The sequence below is a fragment of the Chiloscyllium plagiosum genome, chromosome 21 (genome assembly GCF_004010195.1).
Source record: "Chiloscyllium plagiosum isolate BGI_BamShark_2017 chromosome 21, ASM401019v2, whole genome shotgun sequence".
NCBI classification, from domain to species: domain Eukaryota; kingdom Metazoa; phylum Chordata; class Chondrichthyes; order Orectolobiformes; family Hemiscylliidae; genus Chiloscyllium; species Chiloscyllium plagiosum.
Genome location: NC_057730.1, coordinates 32583846 through 32593851, shown reverse-complemented (window position 1 = coordinate 32593851; position 10006 = coordinate 32583846). Strand labels below are relative to the sequence as shown.

Genomic DNA, 10006 nt, shown 5'->3' with positions numbered 1-10006 from the left:
GTTCAGAAATGTTTTTGATGTATGGTAGTGTGGCTAGTCCTTTGGGTTGCGGCATGTCCTCATTCCGTTGTCTTTCCCTTAGGTATCTGTTGATGAAAGTGCGCGGGTATCCATTTTTGGCGAATACATTGTATAGGGGTTCGTCTTCCTCTTTTTGCAGTTCTGGTGTACTGCAGTGTGTTGTGGCCCTTTTGAATAGTGTCTTGATGCAATTTCTTTTGTGTTGGGGTGGTTGCTTTCGTAGTTTAGGACTTGGTCTGTGTGTGTGGCTTTCCTGTATACCTTTGTGGTGAATTCTCCGTTCGGTGTTCTCTGTACCATCACATCTAGGAAAGGGAGCTGGTTGTCCTTTTCTTCCTCTCTAGTGAATCGGATTCCTGTGAGTGTGGCGTTGATGATCCGGTGTGTGTTCTCTATTTCTGTGTTTTTAATGATTACACAATGTAGCACTGTGCTGCCACCTCTGCTGGTTTTGAGCTGTTGATGGCATAGACTTGTGATGGTTGTCTGGGACATTGTGTGTACAGTATGATTCCATGAGTATGACTATGTCAGGCTGCTGCCTGATTAGCCTGTGAGACAGCCCCACTGACACTCCAAAATCTCCCTTTACCAACATCTGGGAGAGCTGTGTTTGCTGTTGTCTTTCCTGCTTTAATCAATGTCTTGCTGCATCTAGTTTCATTCCTTTTTAAATTTCTAGTGGTTGGTACAAGTGAATGCATCACTAGAGTGGAGTCCACCACATCACTGAATATATAGCCACATGTAGGTCAGACCTGGCAAAGATAGGTCTGTGAATTATTAGTCCCTTGAAATTACCATTAATTCCTTTTGATTTGGGGAGGCCTAATGAAAAGCACTTAAGACATTTTGATATCATAAGATGTGATCCACCTACAAATATAAATCATACTTCATATCCGTATCCTACCTATTTTACATATCACAAAAAAGTTCTAATAACCTAGCATTGGGCTTATTCCTTCAAGATCTCTACATTCCGCTAATTGTGGGCTATATTGCCTCCCAAATTTTAATCATTCCACTGGTGGCTAAACCTTCTGTTGTTGAAGCACTAAGATCTGGAATTCCCCTTTATGAACAACCCTGCCTCTTTTCTACAATAAAACAGTCTTTAAAGCTTTCCTCACCAGCTTTAATATTTAATGTCGGTCAATGTCAAATTTTGTGAAATTGCTTGGTACTATTTGGCAGTGGCATTAAATAAATGTTCTTGTTCCAATTCTAAACTTTAAAAAAATGTTATTTCCTATTCTTCAGTACAGAAAAAACATTCAAACAAGCTATGCTGCAAGTTTTGAAGAGGTAGGCAAGTGTAATTTGTAGCAAGTCATCCCTTTGCCCAAGTCCTCATTATAGTTATCTCTTAAATACCAACAAATCACTGTTCCCAAAGAAAAAATCTTCAACATAAGTCACATTTGTGCCTCACAAATATATCATCGTAAGCACAAACTCATAATATTTTGAAAACACCAACAGACTTATTTTATCCTGCATCACGATACAATGTATAATGGTTATCAGGTATGGAAGCATATCATACAGGAGTGAAGGAAATCAGAGAATGATCTCATATGTATTCAGGTAATCTTAGTTACACAATGAACTTGATTTTAATATTTTTTAAAAAGCATTTTCAAAACATAAGGACTGAAGATGAATACAAAGCATTTGTTTTAGGTAGTCATAGACTCTATATTTCTAGAATTTAAGTTTCTAGTGTTTACAATTTACTTTTTGTTTCAAAGAAGAGGGTTGCAATATGTACAATATCATTAGCTTTAATTATAATTCCTCTTTATTATTCTTTATAAGTAGTGCTTTTACATTTTTCATTTTGTCATTCTCTCGATGCTGGGTCTCACTCCCAATCAAAAACTTCTAATAGATCAAATCTTGGATCTTTTATTTCTGCATAATAAAATATTTAGGTTCTTGGTTTCAAACCTCATGCAAAAGTCAACATTCCTTCTGTAGAGCCCTCAAGTATTGGCACAGATTTCTGAGCTCAGGTTTCTGCAGTGGACTTGAATCTACAACTAACTTAGCTCTGACTGTTACAACCAGCAGCGGGGAATGGCCCCAGATTCTTCTTTTATCATTCTTCCAACAGCCACTGCCTGAGCAAAAGCTGGTACCTCTCCATCCACCCTCTTAAAGTATTAATTCAGGGGACTGCAAATGGAATTGTCCAATCATACATCACTACAGATGTTATGACAATTGTCAATAAATGCAAACTGCTTGAAAATACCAAACTATCCACAACATATTTCCAACTTGTTTGAATTGTCAGTCTTGTCAACAATATTCTTCATATCTAGTTTTTTAGGCTGGTAAGTACTTGCTTATATTCTCGCATGTAATATTTCTATCTGTTCTTATATTCATATTGATTGTTCTGTGGACAGTTCATATTTGATCAGGCGAGCTAGAGTTCTTGATGCCTTGACAAATGCTGCTCTACTAGTAAATTGTGACTGGTGATAATTAACTTTCTAATACTGATAGGAAGCAAGGATGTTTTCTAGCCACTCTACTCACTATTTCTTGGGACAATATTAAATGATGTCCCTTGCAATGATACTGCCAATATAAAACTTTGCCCAGATCAACAATACCTGTTCATAGACAGCTGCACAATTGAAGGAGGCTGGCCACGTGAATGAAGACAGCTTGTGAGCTGGAACACAGAATTGATTGGTCATCTATCTTTCATTATTAGTAAACAGCTGTGATGATACTGCTGTTCTTACTCACATTTTTACACTCAAATGATCAAAACAAAATATATGGCGATATCCTCTTACTCATTTCAAGCTGTAAATCCCAAATTAACTACAATGGTTTTTAACACATTAAGATAATGCAGATGTTTCCATCTGATATTTTCAGGACTGAACTCTGTCAACAAAGAAAAACCATTTGTGAAACTGAGTAAGAATGACCCCTTCAATGTAAAATTATGACACAGGAAGTTCACAATACTTATCTCAAATTACCCAGACAGTACATTTGGAAAGAAAAGTGGTGTCTATTACTCACCTAAAGGGGATTTTCTATATCGTACGCTAAGTATCCTCCGAACATTTTGCTGAAATTGGCCAGTCCTGATTTCAAACCTGGCTTTCCCTGACAGCAATAACAGACACTATACAACAGTTCAGTACATCAATCTAAATTGTAATACAACTTTACATAGTACACAGCAAACAAAAGTAGTCTTCTTCCCACTGCAATGTTTTGTCCTAAAAATTTATTATTTGGTGCTTTCATTCAACTGATTAGGTAAAAGATTTCAAATAAATAAATAGGTGCAGAAGCCGCATTTCTTGCGTCAGTCTTGATGCAGTAATACCATCATACTTCATCCATTCCAGTTCCCACATATTTATAGATATATACAGTTTGGTCATTCTTTCTGGCCAGGAGGCAGGAATTGGCTTCTGCCCAGTGGAAAAGTGACCAGTATGCATTGGGGCCATGGTGTAGAATGGTCGCGATGTGGCCAGAAAGTACATCCCAAAGAATCAGGGTTCCAGGGGTTACAATTGCTGCGATGGACTGGTCTTTCACACCTCCGACAAGGTACCTGTTCCAGAAATAAATACATTTAAAAGGAAAAAAAACATGAGAGAAAAATAGCTATTTTATCACTGCTACCGTTAGTGAGCTAAGTAAATAAAACATTGCAGCATATTTTGGAAGAGTCATTTTAAACTAACATACCCAGCAGGGGATCAAATGGATTGGATCAGGAACTTGCTTTACACCTGTGCCCAATTTTAATTTCCTTCAAATTCAAAGGAGTGTAAAGTTAAGTTGACTGCAAAATCAGGAAGGTCAATTAGATTCTTCCAATGGATGGTCATTACAGCGATCTCTTGTACTGCTTCATTCCAAATGCAATACAGTGGGATTTCAGTCAGCAACTGAAGTCTCATTTGTTTCTGTCATCTATTTTAGAGCTTTGTATTGCTGGATAGATAAAGATCTCATTCGTTTATCCAGTAATTCTGCTGCTTCAGATAGTAGAATTGGGGATTGTGCTTAATGATACTTTAAAAAAGTCACAAAGAATGTGATTATAAAATGGAAGCCCACGATGATGGTTGATATGACACAGAACCAGATTCTCACTTTACTTAATTCTGGATCCATAGATCTCATATAGATAGCCTAACTGTACAACTCAGATTCACAGAATTGACAAGAGTTAGTTTTCTTGGAAGGCTTACTTGTTTAATTGTGCACCAAATTGAGGAGGACAGCACTTAAACAGAAACCTTTTCAGAACAGCTGGATTAGCATATGTTTACGATGAAAGCATTCTAATGAAATCCCCCCTGTTGCGACCTGCTAGTTTAACAAACAGGGGAATGAACCAGAGAACTTTGAGTCTGTCGAGGCCCATAACACTGAGGACTGAGTGGGACTTTCCCAAAGCAGGACATTGATTTATATGCAATATAGAATGCATCTTACCTTCCGTGGCATTCCAGTGGAAGCATATAGGACATGACAGGTCTACTTTTACCATTCATAGGATTGACACCAACCATTCTTAAAGCACAGACTCTATTTCCACCAGATCCATCACAATTGCCAACATACCGATGACTGAAGAGTACAAACAATATGCCCTAAAACACAAAATTAATTATTAAATATTTTAATTTGAAAAGGACTATCAATTTTTACTTTGATGGAGGTGGATAGAGGTGCCAGTGTTGGACTGGAGTGGACAAAGTTAAAAATCACCCAGGTTATAGTCCAACAGGTTTATTTGGAAGTACAAGCTTTCGGAGTGCTGCTCCTTCGTCTGGGACAGGATCATACGACACAGAGTGTATAGTAAAAGATCAAAGTATCATACAGCTGTGTGATGTATTGAACAAATCTAGATTGCAATTATGTCTTTAATCACTTAGAATGAGTTGCAGGTTTCGATTCATTACTTTGTAAATCCCAGAAGTCACATTCATGAAATAACTTAAGGTTTAAAAAAGGTGACATCTCAGCTCAAGACAATGCATTAAAGGTGTGGGGTTAGTCTGTCTATATTCCAACCTTGAGTCAGACTGGTTCTACTTCCAAAGTAGGTATTTATAAAATGTCACATGGACTGACTGTCTACAGATTGTGTGCTTTTTGAACAAAATAGAATGTATCCGCAAATAAAAATCAGCAAATACAAATTCATCCCAAAGATTTGTGTGTGTATGCATGCGTGTACCTGTGAGATAGTGTGTGTGTGTGTGGGTGGAGGGGGGGGGGGGGGGGGGTAAGTGTTTGTGTGTGCGTGAGATGGAGTATATGCCTGTGCGTGAATGTTGAGTGTGGCAGTGTGTATCTGAGAGATAGCACGTGTATGAGAGAGGGTCTGCGTGATTGTGATCGTGTGTAAGAGTGTATATGTATGGTGTAGTGGAGTCACCTGTCTTGTGACATGAACCCAAGAACCCAGTTGAGGCCTTCTTCATGGGTACCGGATTTGGCTATCAGCCTCTGCTTGGCGACTCTGCGTTGTTGCACATCCCAAAGTCTGCCTTGGAGGTCAGTCACCTGAAGATCCAAAGCCGAATGTCCTTGACCGCTGAAGTGTTCCCTGACTGCGAGGGAACACCCTGTTTGGCGATTGTTGTTCGGTGTCCACTCATCCATTGTAAATTTTTATTTTGCAAGTTTTTACTGCTGCTTTGGAAGCTGCAATCATAATTCTGTTCAATTGCAGTTACAGCCCCTGCTTAATTGTAGGTAAATCACTGCTCTGTAGATTACATTCTGTATTTTCTGCATTCTGCCATTTTCCAGTAAGACTCAAAGCAGTAGCCTTTATTATTTAATTTGGACAGAAATGCAGCTGCAAAGATAAACAGACTACAGATTCTAAAAATATATCCATAAAAGTCAGCATTTGTACAGTACGGAAAATACATTTCAGCTATCAACCCTGTTCAAACCTCACATTTGTTAGAGGATTGATATGCAAAAATTAACTTGCCTTTTAAACTCTCACTGATGCATTGGGTCCTGTTGTGAATTTTGAGTAATTGCTGTAAGTTATTTAATCAAATGGTTGGCCAGTCAACTGGTCCAGACCTCGTAAAGTTCTCATTTACCAACATTGCAAAGAGAGTGTAAATAAATAATTGTTATTCATCCAAGGTTATGAAGACTGCACCATAGGTGTACGGCCATATGCAGTTTATTCAAAGCAAACAGTCCACTTTTGCTGTATTTATTTATTTATCCATTTTCTCATGGGATGTGGGTTTTGTTGGCTGTGCCAGTATTTTTGCATAAAGGGCAGATTAAGTCAACAGGAATTGTTCTGAAGCCACATGTAGGTCAGACAGGTAAGGATGCCTTTAAGGATATTAATGCATAAGATGGGAGCAAAATAAATCACTCAGCTCCTTGAGCCTAATTTGCCATTCAATAAGATTATAGTTGATTTGATTACTCCATATTCCCAGCTATCCCTATAATCTTAGACCCTTTTGTTTATCAAAAAGCTATTGGTCTGTAGCTTAAAAATATTCAAACATTCTGCTTCTACTATCTTTTGGGGAAGAGAGTGACAAAGATTTTCTTATTTTGAAATAATTATTCTCATCTCTGGAATCTCCCACAGGAGGAAACATCCTCTTCACATGCACTCTGTCAAGAACCTCAGGGTTTTATATTTCAATCCAGTCACCACTTACACTTCTAAACTCCAGCAGACAATAGCTTGCCTGTGAAAGCTTTCCTTATAAGGCAATTCAATCATTTCTGTTATTAGTGTAGCGAACATTTTCTGAACTGCACAAATTAGTAGCCTGGGACCACTTTTTGCAGTAATAAAGATAAAAAATATTGCTCCTTACAGACTCTGAATAGGCCTTCTGGCAGACAGTGCCCGGGTAGCTTTCACTTAAATGGATTTTCTTCAGAAGATGTCCAGTCTTTAAGTTCCTAAGAGAGATAAATAAAAGTTAATCTGAACAGAGTTTCCCTCCTGACCAACAGTCTCTGAATAGTTTCATGTCGGAATCATTAGAACAATGAGGCAAAGCAGAGAGAAAGTAAGGACAGGAGTTCAGCAGGAGGGGCTGTGACAAGGCTTAGATTAAAACACTTTCAGTAGTTTAAAGAATGCTTTTGTGTTGATAATTACCACTTCTGTCCGAAATGTCTAAGTAGCATCGAAAACATTTTATTCATTTTAAGTATATTGGTATATTATATGTAGCAAATTTTATTTGCACAGCAAGATCCTTTAACAACAGTGGATTAAGAACCATTTTTTAAACATTTTTATTACTTCAAGATTTTTTATTAATAATTTCAGCCTCTTTGTTCAAATTAGTCACAGGAAACAGTCAGACTGGACATGGCTAAAAATGGATAAATGAATGAATGAATTCACAAATGACTTGTACATCTACTCTCTAATCCAGTTAAATGAAGCATGTACTTACCAAATGACAATATTGCTCATTATTGTCGATCCAATCAAAGCTTCTGCCTCCCCTTTGACTTCACTGAAAGCTAGTACCATCTCATTGGGTGGAACCAATTGCATACATCGTTCACGCCTAACCACAAAAATTCAGGCAAAAAAAAATCACAAAACTGCTATTAACTCAAGTGACATTTTTTTCTCCTCCCCTTACATTATCTCTTTGCTCTATAAAGACAATATTCAGCAGCTCGGGCTCTCTTCATGGGCTTTAACCAATATTGGGTTTGGGAAAGGAGTTACGATGTAATTAGTCAAGGGAACTGTGGTCTCCTGGATCTTGCTTGATTGTATTACTTACGTCTATATTATCAGACTGGAATCACTTGTCTTTGAACAAGTATTAAGTTTTGTGACAACATTCTACTATGGAGTATAAGAAATGCATAGTTAAAGTTCATTTTATCACAGTTGGTAAGGTCTAAAAAATATTATAACTAGACTGGAATAAAATTTACAACTTTTCCAGTCACATCTCCAGCTAATTGCTGACAAGCTAAACTACATTGTAAAGGGTTGAAAACATTTCTATGTAGAAATTCAAATCTAGATTTTTTGCTTACTACAATTTTCACAATTGCCTTGCTATGAAATTATACTTTTGTCACAAAAAGAGAAAGATTTGTTTTTGTATCCATCCTATTTCGCTTTACTATGCTGGAATTATTTTGTATTTGGAGGATTTGGAGTAATACTTCTCATTTCAGTCAAGGAAACAAAAATCTGGGACTGAATAAATAATTGAGATCTTTTGCTCAGAGAAATAATTTGGTGTCACAGATTTAAATAAAAAATATTGGCAGTAATTCTATCAACCCGGGTTTTACCATCCTGGAGTCTTTTACATATTACTGCATAAAATCTAACAGGTTTAGTTTTATAATGTTTTTCAGCAGCTTATCCTTTAAAAATAAATTTCAAAATTTCACAATGGTTTTCTTCACATCTCAATTATCTTCGCTTATTTAAAGGTTTGACTTTGAAGCACATTCGAGGTAGATGCTCACTTTGTCCACGAAGGGTTTTATTGAATCTGTTGAATCATATTCCCCAAAAAACAAACTGATCAACTTTACAGGGACCAGAACTAGTAGGTGTCAATTCTTGCTATTACTTGGTGTTGTAATGAAATGTTATTTACTATCTGCCTTTAGCATTGACCTGAGTGCGAAGTCAAAAAAGTTGAAGGAAAATAATGAGTAAAGATTCAGTCTGGGGTATGCATATAGCTGGGGCTTTAATTAATAATAGGACTCCTATTTATCCCCACAAAATAAACATTTAAATTATGGCGTACCTCTTTTAGCTCAAGGCAAAGCAAACCAACAAGTAACACAGAGAAAAAACACTAATGAATCTGACCTTCCTTCTTTGGATAGGATGTTCAATTCTATGTACTGACTTTGAAGTGTGCCACAAGAGCAGACCAGCCTCCTTCCAGGCAGCCCAAGCAATGCATTTATATCTCCTGTCTGCAGCAGGGTGTGTTCCAAGCAGTTTCTCTCAACAGAGTGCAATACTCTTAAAAAAGGCCAATAGAAAAAAAATTAATCAGCTGGGTTGCATTTCCAATTGGCCTATGATGAGAATTGTAGTTAATATTCTGGGTAAAATTTTTTTGTTGATTATATACACAAAAAGCATTTGATGAAATGTGAAAGGTGATCTGTGCTGGGAATAGAATAGTTCACCACTTTTCAAAACAATATTAAAAACAAATCTGGTGCAATTCATTTTACGTACAAGCAAAGCACCCCATGCATTAAAAGTAACCAATGGCAGGTACAAGCACAGATTAGATACACAATAAAACTTTTTAGTGCTTGAAGCACAGTATTTTAAGCAAAAGCAAAGTAATTTTCTATTCAAAAGAAGTTTTTAATACACTAATAAAATTCATCACAATGGAAGGGATGTGGGTGTCACCAGCAAGGCCTGCATTTGATGGTTGCCCCTGACTGCACTTCAACTGAGTATCTTGCTTGGACATTTCAGAAGGCATTTCAGAGTCAACACATTTCTGTGGGTTTGACTCATCTTTAGGCTAGATGACAGATTTCCTTCCCTAAAGGACATGAGTGAAACAGATAGACTTTTTATATAACAATGGTTTCATTGTTGTCATTAGGTCTTAAAGAGAATTGTAAGGGATAGGATTTATGAACATCTGGATAGGAATAATGTGATCAAGGATAGTCAGCATGGTTTTGTGAAGGGCAGGTCATGCCTCACAAACCTTATTGAATTCTTTGAGAAGGTGACTAAGGAGGTAGACGAGGGTAAAGCGGTAGATGTGGTGTATATGGATTTTAGTAAGGCATTTGATAAGGTTCCCCATGGTAGACTACTGCAAAAAATACGGAGGTATGGCATTGAGGGTGAGTTGGAGGTTTGGATTAGGAGTTGGCTGGCTGGAAGAAGACAGAGGATAGTAGTTGATGGCAAAGGTTCATCTTGGAGTGCAGTCACTAG

At 37.3% G+C, this 10006-nt stretch overlaps 1 protein-coding gene across 2 annotated transcripts in view; it reads right to left on the bottom strand.

Moving 5' to 3' along the window:
* Nucleotides 1–1577: 1577 nt before the first annotated feature.
* Nucleotides 1578–10006, bottom strand: part of palb2 (partner and localizer of BRCA2) — a 29281-nt gene continuing 20852 nt past the window's right edge. The window contains exons 10-14 of one of the 2 annotated variants that reach the window (XM_043711706.1): nt 8897–9055; nt 7494–7610; nt 6900–6987; nt 4513–4670; nt 1578–3619 (exon numbers count right to left, since the gene is read on the bottom strand). In XM_043711706.1, the coding sequence (XP_043567641.1) occupies nt 3388–3619; nt 4513–4670; nt 6900–6987; nt 7494–7610; nt 8897–9055 (754 nt within the window). In that variant the 3' untranslated portion in view covers nt 1578–3387. Of the gene's footprint in view, nt 3620–4512; nt 4671–5316; nt 5908–6899; nt 6988–7493; nt 7611–8896; nt 9056–10006 lie in introns of those variants that run through there. The other variant, XM_043711707.1, reaches the window with a different exon arrangement.